We start from the raw sequence: 17,058 nt of genomic DNA on the forward strand, positions 1-17,058 counted from the left end.
ATTTTGAGTAAAGTATCATTTTTGTCTTCAACGTTTGGGGTAAGTCCTATTTGTATCCCTAACGTTTAAATCGTCCTATTTATATGCTTAACGTTTATAAAAGTGATTCAATGTTATCCTACTATTAATTATACTAACAAATCAGATTATATTTTTCAATTATTCTCATTTATATATTCATTCTCAATTAGTTCTCACTTGAATGTGTTCGATTTTAATATTATACCCACTATTTGTGTTTAAATTCAATTATGACCATAGAAAAGTGAATTATGTAAATGTTGTAGGAATTAGTTTCAACATTTGATGAGCTATTTTTTGGAGTAGATCATCGATTCTATCACATTCTAACTTCAAGAAAAGATTTTTAAAACTCAAACTAAAGCGCTCATGATGTGTAATTGACTGCAGGATAATATTAAATCACTTTTACAAATGTTAAGAATACAAATAGGACGATTTAAACGTTAGAGACACAAATAGAATTTACCCCAAATGTTAGGGACAAAAACGATACTTTACTCATTTATTTTTAATGTATATTTATATTTCAATATATATTTTATACTAATAAATAACTAATTTGAATGTACACATAATATAATTGTAAATTCTGGCGGTGTTTTTTGTTTTGGAATAACTAAAAAAAGGAATGATTTGAATTTATTTAAAAATTTCAATTTTTAATTTTTTTTCCTTTGATATTCCAAATTAACGTTATGCCCCTGAATTTTTGAGACATTGACCATTATACCCTTGTGATCCCAAAATACCATTTCAAAACACCCCCCCCCCCCCTTTCCCTCCTTTATTTATATTTGTGACCACATAACCTTTGTGAGTGGAGCAACCAATAGCAAAGAAAAAGTGAAAAACACAAAATGTGGGATAGGAAATAGGAAGCAACCGAATTCGTTTGAGAGTAACATGCTCAACGCAGATATCTATGTAGGAAGAAATTATCGTTAACTTCGTTTAGTTAATATAATATAATTAAGGATTCAGTTACATTGTAAACAACTATGTCAACGTCAAGACACATTTTCTATCGGAAGTTCCTAGATAAACTTGTTATATAACACTACGTAACAGCAAAGAAAATCTAGTAAACTCGTTATCTTAAATGTGTGTCTGAAAATTTACCTATTGATAGATACAATGGCAGAAGAAAGTTCAAAGAGGTAACACCAGTTTCTTCAATTATCATCATGTACTTATGATTCTCTCCATCTGTAAGAAATTTTAATTGGCAACAAAAACTGAAGCGTGATTAGTTTCATAATTTTTTTCCCAGTTTTCAATTGTTTTTTCCTTTACAAAATCGTGAAAACAGAAAACACTGATGAAGAAAATAGAAACTATTAGTTGTAAAAAGTTCGAATCCCGAATTCTTGATAATTGGTTTTCATGTTATAGGTATGCAGTAGTGACAGGAGCAAACAAAGGGATAGGATTTGGAATATGTAAGCAATTGGCTTCTAATGGGATCACAGTGATCTTAACAGCAAGAGATGAGAAAAGGGGTCTTGAAGCTCTTCAGAATCTCAAAGATTTAGGTCTATCTGGCCATGTTGTTTATCATCAGCTTGATGTCACTGATGCTAACAGCATAGCATCCCTTGCAAATTTCATCAAAACCCAATTTGGAAAACTTGATATCTTGGTATGCTTAAAAACTTTAGGTTCTTGAAATATAGCATTTTATTTTGTGGTGTAATGTTAAGTTGGGTACTGTATATTGATTTGTGAACTTTATGCTTTAATTTCCTAATTTATTATGTTTCTATGGATTGCTTATGTGAAGTCTCATGTCACTTGAAAAAGGAAATGAAACATGTCTTATAAGAATGTGAATATTTCTTACTTATGGATGCATTTTTGATTGGTTAATTGGTTTTCGTCTCTCCGTCAATAACAAAAGTACAAAACCATGAGAAATGTCTTAAATTCTTCTTGTTAAGGGGGGAATGCCTTTGGATTTTTACTTTGCTTCTCTTTGCATGTTCTTTTTTCATAATCTAATTTCATTTTTCTTCACTGCTGAGAAATGTTATTCTGTTTAGGTGAATAATGCAGGAATCCCTGGGACAGTCGTTGATGGCGATGCATTCAAAGCTTTACTTGCTTCTGGGGTATGGTTTTTTCAATACCAATCCATGTCAGATTATTTCATTCATTTTGAGTAATGATTAGATAAACATTTCTTTGGTAATTTACAAAGAACATTGGCTTTTGTTCTAAAGATTATTCTAGAGCATTGATTCTTGAATCTTTGAATATAGGAAAGGGCTGATGCTATTGATTGGAGTAAAATTGTATGTCAAGATTATGAATCTGCAGAAGCAGGAATTAGAACTAACTATTATGGTGTCAAAGGAATGTGTGAAGCACTTATTCCCCTTCTACAATTGTCAGACTCACCAAAGATTGTCAATGTTTCCTCCTCCATGGGACAGTTGAAGGTTTTTGATAATTTGTTTATATTTTAATACAGATATTATATCATGTTTTATTTTCTCTAAATCATGTAGTTTTTATTTTCTCTTGAATACTACTAATGTATTTGCTGCTATATGGTTTCTTATGCTGATACAGAACCTACCAAATGAATGGGCTAAAGGAATTCTAAGTGATGACGAAAGCTTAACAGAAGAAAAAATTGATGAGGTTTTGAATCAATTTCTAAGTGATTTCAAAGAGGGTTCATTTGAAACCAAAGGATGGCCTCCTGCTTTTTCTGCATACATAGTTTCAAAAGCTGCTTTGAATGCATACACAAGAATTCTTGCAAAGAAGTATCCATCTTTCTGTATCAATTCTGTTTGTCCTGGTTTTGTCAAAACGGATATAAACTTCAACCTTGGTAACCTTAGTGTTGACGAAGGTGCCGAGAGCGCTGTAAGGTTGGCTCTGCTATCTAATGGGGGTCAGTCCGGTCTCTTCTTCGTCCGAAGTGAAGTTTCGCCATTTTAATCAGAAGATGCCAATTAGTCTTTGTTGTTGTTCATTTGTTCTTGTTTACATAATTCAAGAGCGTTGATAATAAGCCAGGTTCATTAAAGGAAAATTTGTTATGGTTGAAAGGAACCATGTTAAATGAAGAACCTATTCAATGAGAAATCTTACTTTCAGCATGTAACATGAGATTTTGTAAGTGTATAATTTTTTCTTTACTTACCAAATAAATTATATTCTCACACTCCTAGTTCTTAGATCCAATAGAAATTAGGGTCCAGACCCTTTTAAAGATTTGTTAGTGCATTTTAAGTTGTAACACTGCTTTCCTCTTACCATTGATGGAGGAACGGCATATTCCATGATGCCAACTTCCATTTCTTTCAAAGTGATTAGCAATTCAGAAAAATTTCACCCCTTTTTCTTTGTGGCTTCTAGTAAGGAAAGTTGAAAGTTATTCATTGTTGTAATGGAAATAGGACAAAATTTAAAGAGACATGTAGTGTGAAGCAAGAAAGTGCAACGAAGGATGCTAAGAAGTTTCCTTCCAGGATTTTAAGTAATGATTATATTGCTTGCTAAGGTGCAAATGTAACTTCTCATCACTCTCATGCTTTGGAATTACTCCACCAATTGTGCATCTACTAAATTTTAGGTATCCAACTCGCTTCCATTCAATCCGAATAAGTTGGCAACCTGACCTGCAGCAGATAGGATCAGGTTCAACCGAACCTATCCGATTCGTCTAACTCGTAGTCTCAATAAAATAATGTGAAGAATAATAATTCACTTAATACAATATTTTATTTTAAAATATAAAAAATACAAATAAAAAGATACTCAAAATATGTGCTATATTTTGGGAGATCCAGTTTTCAATCATGTATAACTAGATTGTACGGTAGTATACTACTATGCACATGTTTTTCAGTTTTTGTGCGCGCCTTGGTTGATGGTAGGTAGGCCCCACTGAAAGCAGTTTCCTGTGTCCAATTCCCTCTCAATCACAGATCTCAAATCGTTTTATATCAACCCCTTTGCTTCCACCATTGTAACACGCTCCCAGCTTCTCTCCGGCGATCTGCGTTCTCCTCCAGACCTCCACTCCTGCTGCTGCGTTGCGTGCAAGGTAGCGTTTTTAATTTCTTTTCTTTTATTATTTATTTTAAAAATTTTATGGAATTCTAAATTTCTGAGCTGGCTGTTTCTCTTTTTCTTCCAAAATTCCTTACTTGATGAAGAAGCATTTGCAAAACTTTAAGATTGTGTATTGGCCTAGAGTGTTTTAGAATCTCGTTTAAAATTCTGAACTTTATCAGCTTCGGTTAGAAATTATCTTGCACTATTGATGAAGAAGCGTTTACCAAACAAGTTCAATTATGTATCTGCTGAATGGTATAATGAAGTTTTGGATAATATTCATATTCTCTTGTGTCTTTATTGCTTGATGAAGCAAACAGTTGCCTTTGAAGGGGGAAAACAAGAATTGTTGATTTGCAGTTTTGACCATATATTTGCTTAAACCTTGATGAAGAGGTTCAACACTTTGCAGGGTTTGGTGCTAATAATAAGAATAAATGGCTGCCCGGAAACCTGGTTTGATTGCATTGTTTGATGTTGATGGGACTCTTACAGCCCCAAGGAAGGTACTTCTTTCTTCTTGAGCCAATGGCATTACTATTGTATACATAACAAAATAATATATTAATGGAGCAATTTGATGTGTTCAGAGTCAGATTTATTGTCTACAAGTAGTTTAAGGTTACTAATTAGGGTTTGGATTCGGTAGCCTCTTCAAATTCAATTATAAAATATACCCCATACATATCTTTTAATATTTGAAAGTATTCCTTCTTTATTTTTATTTTATTTCTTTTTTAACATGCATTATCCCAAACTTGAGATACAACGCAGCTTCATTTCTTCCTTCACTATTGCAACTTCCATGAACACTCTTCAGTAGTTTCATTTGTTTGGCTTGGAATTGTGTGAATAATTTTTATCTCCATGAGAAGTCCATAAAAGCAAGTTCTATATTCCAACTGTGCCCACTCTCAACCAAGAAAAAGAAAAACATTCTCACTTCCAACAGCCACAAATGCTGCATAAACTAATTGAAATGACTGTGGAATTGGGTCATCAATGTTGAATTTGACTGTGGCTCTCTTTATGAAACTAGATAATCTTTTAACAAATTAATGAGTTGATTGAATAACCTAGATTATTCAAAAAGTCAAGAGCATACTCATATGAATAAAGACACCAATACTTATCATATATTTCAATAATTAAAGAGCAATGAGAAGGAATAATAATGACAAAAGAGAAACAAGAGGAAGAGGAAGAAGTGAGCCCATGTTGCTCAATCAACACTCCACAGATCGTTCACCAAGATCATCCATCAATCACCACCATTGTCAACGTTTATATTGGACATGATGGAGGTGGATCAAAATTTGTTAACGGTGTTGCATTATTACAAAGGATAAGGCAGCAATGAGATGTGGCAGTACTTTCTTTTCTTGTTATTTGAACAGTGAAGGTCTGAAAAGAAATAAAAAACAAAGCGTGAGTACTTTTTAAATATGAAAAAATATGCTTGGGGTTATTTTATAATTAAGTATGAAGAGGCTACCAATAGCCTCACTTTGGAGAAGGCTGCTGAATCCAAAGCCTACTAATTATAGCATGCTATAACACCATAATGCTGAAGAAAACTAGAAAATTTGGATTTATTATGATTGTTTAGTCTTGCATCACCTTTATTTATTGTTTCCTACTCGAATTCAAGGTGGTGACTCCAGAGATGTTGGCATTCATGCAAGATCTAAGGAAGGTAAATGAGCCGGATTTTTTTTTTGGGAAAAAAAGTTTACATGCATTTGTTTTCTTAATCCATACCTGACCATTCATAGAACCTGCTTTAAAAGTCCTTTCCTTTTTCCTGGTACAGGTTGTAACAGTTGGAGTTGTGGGTGGTTCTGACCTTGTAAAGATATCTGAGCAACTGGGCAGCACAGGTTAGCTACAAGCATCTCTCTGATTTCTGATGCTATAATTTCGTTATGTGAAACCACTTGGAGAAAATTGATTGTAGTGTTCCTTCTCATTGCTTAATGTTAATTAATTCTATTATGTGGTTTCTTTTTCATGTTTGTTTTGTTATCTTCTTTGATATAAGCTGAAGTTGGGAATTATGTTTGCTGATATAAGCTGAGAATTCAATTTTTACTTTTCTCTACTTTTGTCAAATCATGCATCTTTGATAAGCTATTAGAAAGAAATCAAAAGGATCTATCTTTTGAATATACCCCTTATTTGTTGCAGTTACCAATGACTATGATTATGTATTTTCTGAGAATGGTCTTGTGGCTCATAAGGAAGGAAACCTCATTGGAACCCAGGTACACCTCATAAACCTCAATCCTTGATAGAATCAAATTACAATGATCAGATGTAACTTGAAAAAGTTGTGATGATCCTTTTGTTATCGAATGAACAAAACTAGTACCATCATGGTGTCGCTTGTAAAACCCCGCCGGTGCGCGCGCACGGGGCCTTCTGTTAATGTAGCAATGTAAAATTTTGATATAATAATTTCCCTGTTTACAGAGCTTGAAATCATTCCTTGGTGATGAAAAGCTCAAGGTAAGGCCCGAATTTCCATTCAAGCCATATTGTTTGAGACTGAGGCAACCATGCTGATTACCTCCTAACTGCATTTAGAGATAATTTTGTTGTAGGAATTTATTAATTTCACACTTCATTACATTGCTGACTTGGATATCCCTATTAAGAGGTCAGCCATATTCAGAGGTTAATCATATACTGTTCATTTTTATTGCAGAAAACTTATAAATCCTGTTTTTGACATAATCTTTTCAGGGGAACATTCATAGAGTTCCGTAGTGGAATGCTGAATGTGTCGCCAATTGGGCGAAACTGTAGCCAAGAAGAAAGAGATGAATTTGAGAAGTATGACAAGGTGAGACATCTTGGTCATGTGAATATTCATTAGAATTTTCAGTCTCTATAATTTGATAGGTCCTATATTTCTTTTAAAAGTTTGCAACACATGTTCTCAGATTCAGAACATTCGTCCAAAAATGGTTGAGGTGCTTCGTGAAAAGTTTGCTCATTTTAATCTGACATTTTCCATTGGAGGGCAGATAAGCTTTGATGTAAGTGATGATCTTCATGCCAATGTGGGGAATTTCTTAATGGCCAAGTTATAAGTGAGCATGTCTTAATTTGAATCTTCTCTTCAGGTTTTCCCCCAAGGTTGGGATAAAACATACTGCCTTAGATACCTTGAAGATTTTAATGAAATTCACTTCTTTGGTGACAAAACTTACAAGGTTAGTCCTTTAGAGTATCAAACAAATATCTGTAACTCTGTACCATTATAGATTTTTGAATTCTATGACGCCAGTCGCTACTGGATCCTTTTTGTCTATGATTTATCAATGTGACACATTTTTATGAAAAATCCTTAAAGTGAGTTGGGGCAAAAAATTTCTGTAACAAGCAAATAATTGTCTGTTTTATGGAGACTGCATGAACCTTTTTTCTCCATTTTGAAACTTGTTTCAAATATTCACCAAAATGATCATGCTTTTAGAAATTATATGTTGCAACAATATATCAGTCCCAAAATTGAAGCTATATGCCTACTTTATGGTGTTACCAAAGGATGAAGATTGATTAATTTCCTACAATAACCTTATTTGGTAATTTTCTTTGAGCAGGGTGGAAATGACCATGAAATCTATGAATCAGAAAGGACTATTGGTCACACAGGTTAGTTGCTTCCTAACTTTAAATCATAATATGTGAAAAAAATGACTGAGTTTTGGTTACAATGGCATGCTGAAACAATTCCATTTTAAATTAAGACCGAATCATCCAGGGCAAATAATTGTTGCTGCAGTGCTTATAATTTGTATTCATTCCTTTCAGTTACAAGCCCTGAAGATACCATGAAGCAGTGCACAGCTCTCTTCCTTAAAAATTGAATTTGCTGAAGCAATGTTTCCATTGAGAACCACCATTGAGGAAGTATAAAATACACATTTACATATGATAAGAAGATGCAGACATAATCACTGTAATTTTGGTTCCCCCATTTTGTAATTTTGTTGGCATTTTTATAAGCATGTCATTCAGTTAAATTTTGTCTTAAATTAATCTGTGAGAGTGATGCTGCTAACTCATGAGTTCATAACATGGCAATGATGCTGCCACTAGAGTAACTTCCAATCCATATTTTGGCTGAACATCAGTACTCATTCTTTAGTCCAAAATTTCAATATCTAAATACTGATATGGAAGCTACACATGCATAACCAAAATGCAGAAGGACCAAATCAAGAAACTTGATCAATTATTCTCATTTGAGTTATAATTTATTCATGAAGTTAAAGACTCATAATGAAAACAAGAGCTTTCTTTTCACCTGCTTGTATCCTATACTATTAGATTTGACATTTCAACCAAGTTTCTTAAAGAGTAATGAATTGATTGCTGTGTGACTTCCCTTTCTTCACATTATGCAACTACATGGAAGGGGATCCTTTATGCTACCATCCTAAGAAACACTTTCATTTCCCCCCTTTCTTTTTTTCAATGTACAACTAAACCATAAAGGTAAGACAAAATCCAAAATCTCCTAAACAAAAAATTGATGGAATAAATGATATTACATGCTTTCACTTGTTTATTCAAAATTATGCATCCTCTTTGCAGAGATGAGTGTATTCTGGAGAAGCATTGCTATGGTCATTGGACCAACTCCTCCAGGAACAGGAGTAACAGCCGAGGCAACTTCTACGGCTTCTTCATAACAAACATCTCCAACCAGTCTATAACCTCGAGGGCTATTCGGATCCTGTCTCAAACACCCAAATACACATGGATTGGTTAAAAAACCTTGATTTTAAATTTAAGCATTTAATTGTTTTTTATTTTGTTATTCATAAAAACACAACCAAGATAAAGGACTTATATTAAATCTACGAACCTCTACTGGGTTGATTCCAACATCGATAATTACTGCACCAGGTTTTATCCAGCTTCCCTTAACCATGTTTGGTTGCCCAACAGCCGAGATGATAATATCTGCCTGCTTTGTGATCTCTTCAGGATTATTGGTTCTTGAATGGACGACAGTAACAGTAGCATCTTCTCTCTAGGAAAATTAAATAAAAATATATATACAAGTATAAATATACATTTTTTATGTAAAAAAGAAAGGAGCCACAAATCCACAATTATATTTAAATAAAACAAGTTTTGAACTGTTTATAATTTTTAAAGTTTTGACTAATGAGATGTTTACCTGCAGCAGGAGAGCAGCTGGCATTCCTACGATATTGCTCCGACCAATTACAACGGCCCTCTTTCCTTTAATAGAAATGCCGTGTCTGTGAAGTAGCTCTATGCACCCCTTTGGTGTACAGGGGACAAATAGCGGTTCTCTACCACGCATGGCAAGACGACCAATATTTAATGGATGAAAACCATCTACATCTTTCTCAATTCTAACAGCATTCAGGACATTTTGCTCATTCATATGCTGTCACAAGGCCAAGAAAAATTAATAAAGCTTCCAATGAAAGTGATTAAGTCACACTTATACAATGGCGCGCAGCAAACTCATCTGAGTTATTGAACTTTTGTGTATGAAATTCTTGATGTATTTCCAAGAAAATATAGGAAATTTAGTATGATTTTTATCAAACATTTCTCATAATATAAAATTAAGTTAGAGATGTAGAAGCATACAGAAGGTAAAGGTAACTGAACAAGAATGCCATGAACTAAAGGATCATCATTGTAGCCTGCAATATGCTTCAATACTTCCTCTTCTGTGGAATCCTCCTCCAAATGTACTTCCAAAGAACTGATTCCAACAGATTCACAAGCTTTCTTCTTGTTACGCACGTAAGTAGCCGAGTCCTTTCTATCTCCAACAAGGATTACGGCTAACCCTGGAATCACACCAATAGCTTCTTTCATCCTGGAGACTTCAGCCGTTATCTCATCTCTGATCTGCTTTGCTACCGCTTTTCCATCAATCACCTTAGTATTAGCCTCAGTAGTCAGGGAAGCTGCACACATAATCATATTAAAAAAAAAAACATATGAACATAACTTAGCGAAACCTTCCTAATACAATAGCAATAGAAAGGATTCATTGTCAGACATAAGACTTCAAATTCTTCATTGTACAAATTATCATCTAGAACCTGATCAGCAGGTAGCCGAGGTAAAATTCATGCTAAATACCAAAATTTATGCATCTAATTCAACAAAGTCACTAGCAGGCTATGTTGAATCAACACAGGCAGACACAAATACTGGCAATCTCAACCAAACAGCAACTCGAATCCTCCCACCCCCACCAAATAAAAAAAAAAACTAAACCCTAAACCTTATTGGATGTAAAGAAAGTCACTAGCACCATTTCAAGTTGAATGTAAAAAACTGCTTTTTTTTTTTTCTTTAATGCCATAAATACACTAGATAGCTACAAAATAACAAAAGAAGGGTACCCCATTTGACCCATTAAGCTAAAAACTGAACCGAGGTTTCAAAGAGACAAAAAGCAGCAGAAAAGTTGAGTGCTTTGTTTGTACCATGGGGAAGAACAACATGGGGCGGTGAAGGAGGTTCGGCTGCGGAAGAGTGAAAAGTGAGGCATCGGAGATAGGTGGGGCCCATCTGTAACGGGTGGCAGTGGAGGCGGCGGCGGAGGCATCCCGGTGGGAGAAGGCGGTGGGCGGTGGAAGAAGTAGCACCACAGGAATGAGTTAGAAACATCATTGAAAGGGAAGAACATGAAGAAGCAGCAGCAGAAGCCATTCGTATTAGTTGATTCCTCAAACACAACACAACACAACACAACACAGGTTTAGTGATCAAAATATTCAAATGTTGTTTTTTTCCCCTCACTTATAAATGTTAAGTATTTTAACATTTTTTATACAACAAAATGTTTGGAAAAGTTATTCTAGAAAACCATTAAGAAAATTAATTATTTAAAAAAAACTTTTGTACTAAAATTCTTAAGAAATATAATATTTAAGAGAAGTTCTATTTTTTTGGGACAGATAAATATACTTTAGATTACAATTTTCTTTTTTTTTTTTCTCTTTTTGTAGATCCATTAAAATTAACTGCACTGTTGTTTTGGTTGATGTGTTTGAACTTTGAAGGATAACCAAAATGCATAACCGAAACAATGTCTAGGCAAAAATCTCAAAAGATTAACATGACAACACTAAAAAGATAAATCAGCTGACATTTTATTATATGGAAGGTCATAAATGAATTTATAGCTTGCAATAACAATTCTTTTTGCTATAAATGAAGGTGTATAACAGTATAAGTAAATGTTTGAATATAATAGTCAATTAAAAAGAAAACATTTAAAAGGAAAAAAATAAATGAAAAAACAATATATTAGTCTGTACAAAAGATTTGGTCATACCCTTTAAATCTTATATAAATTATTTTTTTTAATGCTAAAATCGACTTTGCCTAAAGATTCTTTAAAGTAATTTTCTCAAAAATAATTTTTCATTAATTCATGAACTTATTTTGTGTTTATTCTCAATATCAAAACTTAATACTAAAATTAAACTCTTTTTGACAACTAAAGCAAAAGAAACCAAATTGAATTTGATAGTATAAACCGTAAATTTATCTTGCCAAATCAAATTTACTCAACTCATGAACAACTACTATCGTATATAGATTATCTACCAACGAAGTTTATGTCATGGAAAAAAAAATTGACTTTAAAGAAACATCTTATATGTCTTTCAACTAGGAAAGCCTATGATTAAGGTCAGTTTGAAGTTATCATTTTAGGCTTGGTTCCTCTTAACCTTTGGGTGTTCAACAGAACCTGCAACTCCACAGAACCAATTGCCGCACCCTCTTTATAACCTTTTTTGTGCAACAATTTGTTCAGAAGCTTCTACAATAAAACAGTTGTAGCTTGTACGGAATCGATGAGCATTTTTCTTTGTTAGCACAAATGGGTGTCACCAATGTCACTAACAGATTCTTTCCTTTTTATATTATTCACTACGTTCCTGCTTTTTATCTACTATCACTTTTCATTACATCCTTAATCTAATCATTGTATCTGGATAGAGGGGAATTGAGGTTGTAACATTTAGTCATTTAATGTAACACAAGATCAAATACCCACCAATTATTAAAATGCAACTAATAAATCGTAATTACTTTGTAATAATCTCCCTAGCATGGGAGTTAAAGGTGTGGTCAAATCTCTTGAATTAGAGGGCCGTTCAACATATAAAATGGCTTACATACAAGTAATGATCAAGCAATCAACCAAACAAACAAAAATGATCATACAATAAAGAAAAAAAAAAAGATGCTTACATACAATTAATCATTAACCAAACAAACACTAGAAGGCAGAATAAGGATTATACAATATCCAATCTTTCTCTTCACCATATTGCACCAACAATCCCTTTGTCCTGTAGGCAGGGGATGATGCAACTTGAAAGATTCACAAATGGCCAAACAATGCCAAACATCTTAAACCAAGCTTTGCTTCATACTCTCAAAATATGAACATGTGAATGCGTGTGTGCAGCTTCATTGGGCAAAATACCAAAATGGTTAGGTGTTAGTGCTGGATTACCTCAATCTCAAATGTTCAGGAAAATAAATATGTATACCCAGTATGCTTAACCAGTCTTCTTCGCCTTGAAGGCTGGATGTATAACCGCAGCATTGTATGAATCTAACTTCTCAATTCTTGCAATGCAATCTTTCATCCGTTTCAGGATGACTGGCATGGTGGAACAATTCTGTGTGATTTTCTCATTCAGCAATTTTACTTTCTTGGCTGTCTCTGGATCTTCTGGTGCAGGTGAACCTTCGCTCTGATAAATGTTATGGTCCAATGCACCTGTACAATATAGTTCAGCTCAACTTGTCATATACCACAGAATAGAATAAATCTCAGCCATCAGCAAAGAATCAATTCTAGAACTCAGACTCATAGTAGTAATACTACTACCTATCTTAAGCAGTTAGCTCCAGAACATAAAGGTAAGAGGAAAGACTTAAATGGCAATAACCATCCATATAATACAAAAGATGCTTTATGATATGATTTTACAAAATATCATCAACCAATATAGAAAACACAATATCACTAACTTCATCCTACATGACACCATTCAAAATGCACTTTGGCCTACTGCATGACAATATTCAAAACTCATTGGAATTCAACAAGTTTCAATCAAGAACATGGTAGCCAATGATGCCTGAAGGCTCACGTTTTTTGGTATATCTCATCCCTCAAACTTTTGTAGCAAAATTATTGTAAAATTTGATATTAGCACTTAGATTGGACATGCTTACTAATGCTGACACAAATCCAAAAGATTATTCACAATAATACTTTGGATAACCTACAAAGCTTGAAATTTGAACTATGTTCTCAACTTTTTGGCCTCAACATCAAATCCAGTAATTCCAGAAGTAAACAAGTCCCAAACAAAAACCCTACATAGTAGATTATGTTTAAATTAAATTTTATTATGTTTATTGTATTGTATTATTTTTTCTTAGATTTTTTCTTTTTAAAATGTTTCTACTAATATACCCAGATATTCGACTTTCTCAAGAGAACAAATAAATGAGGATTCACAACGGAAATAAAGAGGTAATAAAGGGCATTTTCCTTAACAGAGAAGAGGGACAGAAGTGGGGTGCCTGGCTCCATAGAACCCCCATTGCTTTCTCCGTTAGTAAACACACTTTATGTGACAATAGTATATATTAAAAAAAATCCTTGCCAATAATTTGCTAAAAAAATTACAATGTCGTCTTTGACACAAGTCCTATTAAAACCATAGAATACAAATCAAAGCTTGGCCAACAGAAATTGTTACAAAAATAAGTCTTGCTTCATTTCAATTTATCCTCAAGATTGTGTTAATCATTTTATGCATTTACCAGTTCCAATGATCTTTTCCTTGCAAGCTTCCACCCTCATGAATATTAATTGAGCTTTAGTAATAAGCTGTTTTATCAATCTAACTACCACATGTTTTATTTAATGGACATGTTCTCTTTGAAAATATGAAATTCAGCTAGGCTTGGTATAACAAGGTAATTCCTCTTCACTTATTTGTTGTGTTCCCTGTCTCATAGTTCAAGAAACTAAGCAAACTGCAGATCTAACATTAGTAAGATTAAAATTTCTAGGGCTTTATCCATTTGATCAATTAGTGCACTCAAGGAAATGCTCTTTAGAATTGCAAATTATTACAAACCATTTGATTAGTGTATACATAACGACCCTAAGATGACAAATGTGTTTCTTGAGAAAGCAAGGGCAACTCTGGTAGTGCAATCAAGACGAGGTTAAATTTTATTTCCCATCACTAAAGATTAAATAGATTTAATTAAAAGAAAGGGTAAGCAGAATAATTAATTCAGTTTAGGCATAGAATAAGCACTTTAGACAATCACTAGCAAGTCAAAATTCAGGCTTGTCACACCAAACTAGAGATCTTAAACTGAAATACATGAGAAATAATAATCTTAATCATTTAGATTTTAGAGAACCACTGCAAAAGTTCACATCAATACCACTCCACGATTACAGATCATTAGGACAAGAAAGTAAGGCATCCTTATATTACTAACTTCCTAGATATCATCAACCATCTTTCTAGATATAGAAAAAACAATATTTCTAACTTCTACCTACATGACACCATTCAAACTGCACTTTGGCTTACTACATGACAATATTCAAATGCACTGGATTTTCACACAAGTTTCAGTCATGACCATGGTAGCCATGGTAGCCAATGAAGGCTAACATTTTTTAGTATATCTCATCCCTCAAACTTTTATAGCAAAATCATTGTAAAATTTGATATGCTTGCAATGCTGACACAAATGCAGAAGATTATTCAAAATAATACTTTGGGTAACCTACAAAGCCTGAAATTTGAACTAAGTTCTCAACTTTTAGGCCTCAACATCAAATCCAGTAATTCCAGAAGGAAAAAAGTCGCAAACAAAAACCCTAGGTAGTAGAATCATACATAAATACAATTTTCAGTTCTAAACAATCTCAATTCCCTTCATTTTTTTTTTCATCCTAAAAGAAGAAACGAAAACCCTAGAAAGTGACCTGGGGGGGTTGAAGCATGGTGAGAGGGATGTGGATAAAGAGGTCTGTGAGCGTCAAGAATAGAGAGAAGAGTAGATTTGAGCTGATCCGGTAAGGTTGATCGGTGTTCAAGAATCTTGTGCGCCATTTGCTTCAACTCAGATTCCAGTGATTCCAACTCCAAATCATCAGTTTGAGAGCTCCAAGTGGCTTCATGCGTATCCACCACTTCGGAAGTCTTGTTCGGAGCCATCATTAGTTGAAGACAAACCACTAGACCAGAGCTAGACCAGGAGTGAAGCGTCGGAGAAGATGACGGGGCTGGGTCACAGGGACTTTGAATGCAGATTGAAGGGAGTCATGGTTCATGGAGCATAGGACTAGGAGAGCTTATGGTTCGTGGCTCTGTATGGGTGGCTTCTAATTCATTGGGCCGGGTCAGTTTTTCTAGCCGGGGCCTAGTCCAAAAAAAGTTTGTATGCATGGATTTCTTTTACATAAATACGTTATTAGGAGGTATTTGTTACTCTATATTACTTATGAGTTCTCTCATTTACCGTGGAGATAAATATACTTATAAATTACAATTTTTTTTTTTTATCTCGAATGCATATAAGATACGTATTAACTTTTTATTAAACGAGATTTTTTTTTCTCACAAAAAAAAGTCTACTACTATCTCTGAGATAATAAATACAAGATTAATGAAAGTAATAAATATTTAATATTTTTAAGTATAAATCATAAATTTCGATGAGTTATGAAACTGATACGTTAAATTGTACTAAATTATATAATTTAAGAATAATGTTATACATCTAAATTTTTTTATTAATCACGTTTAATCAAGTTGGTCTAATATAACAAAAAATAATTATGGCTAGTGTTATAAGCAGCGGAGCTTAGTTCAGACAAGGGGGGGCCATGGCCCCCAAACTTTTTATAAAAAGCTTAGTAATACTTTTTCAAAAGATAAAAAATAGTTCAATTGACTTAAATACTTTACTATGACTTAAAGTATCTAATAAGTTCAATAAACAACAATCTCTCTATCTTTAAGTTCAGATATAAAAAATTAGATATTTTTTATTTATTTAATTTAATATTATTTTATATTTTACTATTTATTTAATTTAATTTTTTATATGATAAAAAATAATAGAATATTCAATAAGTATTAATATTATTGTATTTGTATAAATTGATAAAAAAATTCAATAAATATTATAAATTTTAATATTTGTCCTTCTAACTTCTTCTTTACATATTTTATAGGATATATATTCAAATTTTCATATAAAATAATAATGAAAAATCAAAGAATTGATACATTTTTTAAGAGGAAGGCTAATATTTAAAAATGAGAACATATAACTTTTACAATATCAACACCTGTAGATAGTTCTTCTACTTTAATGAATCACAAAGAAAGTGATGAGATATAACCTTCAAAAGTTCAAAAAGTTACATCTGATGACTTAACCTTAACTTTTTGGAACGAGATCTTGAAAAACGGCTTTAAATTTGGCAGTATCACCCAAACCAGAGAGATGAGATTAGACGAGCTTATCTTAAATGGGGTCCATATCAAAAACATTTTGACAATTATTTTCTATCTGGCCCCCCCAAAATTTTGTTTCAAGTTCCGCCACTGGTTATAGGGGTTACCTAAAACGATGATTTGGACCTAAACGTAAGGTCCAAACTCCTTTTGAGGTAGCATCCGACTTGTGTTGGTGTGGAGGTATCGTCGTCCGAGTTCCTCGTGAGGAGATGGGGGTGGTATTTACAAGAGACTCGGATGCTTAAGTTAGCTAGGACTTTAAGCAAATTTTTAGTAAATTGGATTTTGAATATATTTGAGTGGGTCAGTGTATTTATAGTAGAGAAATAACCACCTTTTTAGTATAGTTCTACCT

At 33.3% G+C, this 17,058-nt stretch overlaps 4 protein-coding genes across 6 annotated transcripts; 2 read left to right on the forward strand and 2 right to left on the reverse strand.

Annotated features, from left to right (window-relative positions):
• The first annotated feature begins 843 nt into the window (after positions 1–843).
• On the forward strand, positions 844–3,199 carry LOC112744047 ((+)-neomenthol dehydrogenase). Its single transcript, XM_025793514.3, has 5 exons — positions 844–1,181; positions 1,417–1,663; positions 2,064–2,132; positions 2,283–2,462; positions 2,596–3,199. Exons 1-5 carry the CDS (start codon positions 1,159–1,161, stop codon positions 2,971–2,973), a joined length of 897 nt encoding a protein of 298 aa, XP_025649299.1. The 5' UTR covers positions 844–1,158; the 3' UTR covers positions 2,974–3,199.
• Positions 3,200–3,553: 354 nt separating this feature from the next.
• LOC112744052 (phosphomannomutase) lies at positions 3,554–8,409 on the forward strand. Of its 2 annotated transcripts, none has more exons than XM_072214882.1 (12): positions 3,554–4,084; positions 4,416–4,601; positions 5,747–5,791; positions 5,909–5,975; positions 6,283–6,359; positions 6,568–6,603; positions 6,699–6,754; positions 6,841–6,940; positions 7,041–7,136; positions 7,224–7,313; positions 7,704–7,755; positions 7,915–8,409. In XM_072214882.1, the coding sequence occupies exons 2-12, from the start codon at positions 4,533–4,535 to the stop codon at positions 7,968–7,970; spliced, it is 744 nt and encodes a 247-aa protein (XP_072070983.1). In that variant the 5' UTR covers positions 3,554–4,084; positions 4,416–4,532; the 3' UTR covers positions 7,971–8,409. The 2 variants fall into 2 exon arrangements, with proteins under 2 accessions (XP_072070983.1, XP_025649303.1); XM_025793518.3 differs by having other exon boundaries at positions 3,563–4,084; positions 4,508–4,601.
• Positions 8,331–11,199, reverse strand: LOC112744050 (bifunctional protein FolD 4, chloroplastic). The gene is made up of 5 exons (XM_025793517.3): positions 10,593–11,199; positions 9,739–10,064; positions 9,293–9,529; positions 8,975–9,142; positions 8,331–8,842 (listed from the first exon to the last, which is right to left on the reverse strand). The coding sequence occupies exons 1-5, from the start codon at positions 10,816–10,818 to the stop codon at positions 8,672–8,674; spliced, it is 1,128 nt and encodes a 375-aa protein (XP_025649302.1). The 5' UTR covers positions 10,819–11,199; the 3' UTR covers positions 8,331–8,671.
• Positions 11,200–12,178: 979 nt separating this feature from the next.
• Positions 12,179–15,604, reverse strand: LOC112744053 (uncharacterized). Of its 2 annotated transcripts, XM_025793520.2 has the most exons (3): positions 15,161–15,604; positions 12,678–12,910; positions 12,179–12,592 (listed from the first exon to the last, which is right to left on the reverse strand). In XM_025793520.2, exons 1-2 carry the CDS (start codon positions 15,393–15,395, stop codon positions 12,687–12,689), a joined length of 459 nt encoding a protein of 152 aa, XP_025649305.1. In that variant the 5' UTR covers positions 15,396–15,604; the 3' UTR covers positions 12,179–12,592; positions 12,678–12,686. The 2 variants fall into 2 exon arrangements, with proteins under 2 accessions (XP_025649305.1, XP_025649304.1); XM_025793519.2 differs by having other exon boundaries at positions 12,179–12,910.
• Between the last annotated feature and the right edge of the window lie 1,454 nt (positions 15,605–17,058).

The sequence above is a fragment of the Arachis hypogaea genome, chromosome 14, assembly GCF_003086295.3.
Source record: "Arachis hypogaea cultivar Tifrunner chromosome 14, arahy.Tifrunner.gnm2.J5K5, whole genome shotgun sequence".
In the NCBI taxonomy this organism is placed as follows: domain Eukaryota; kingdom Viridiplantae; phylum Streptophyta; class Magnoliopsida; order Fabales; family Fabaceae; genus Arachis; species Arachis hypogaea.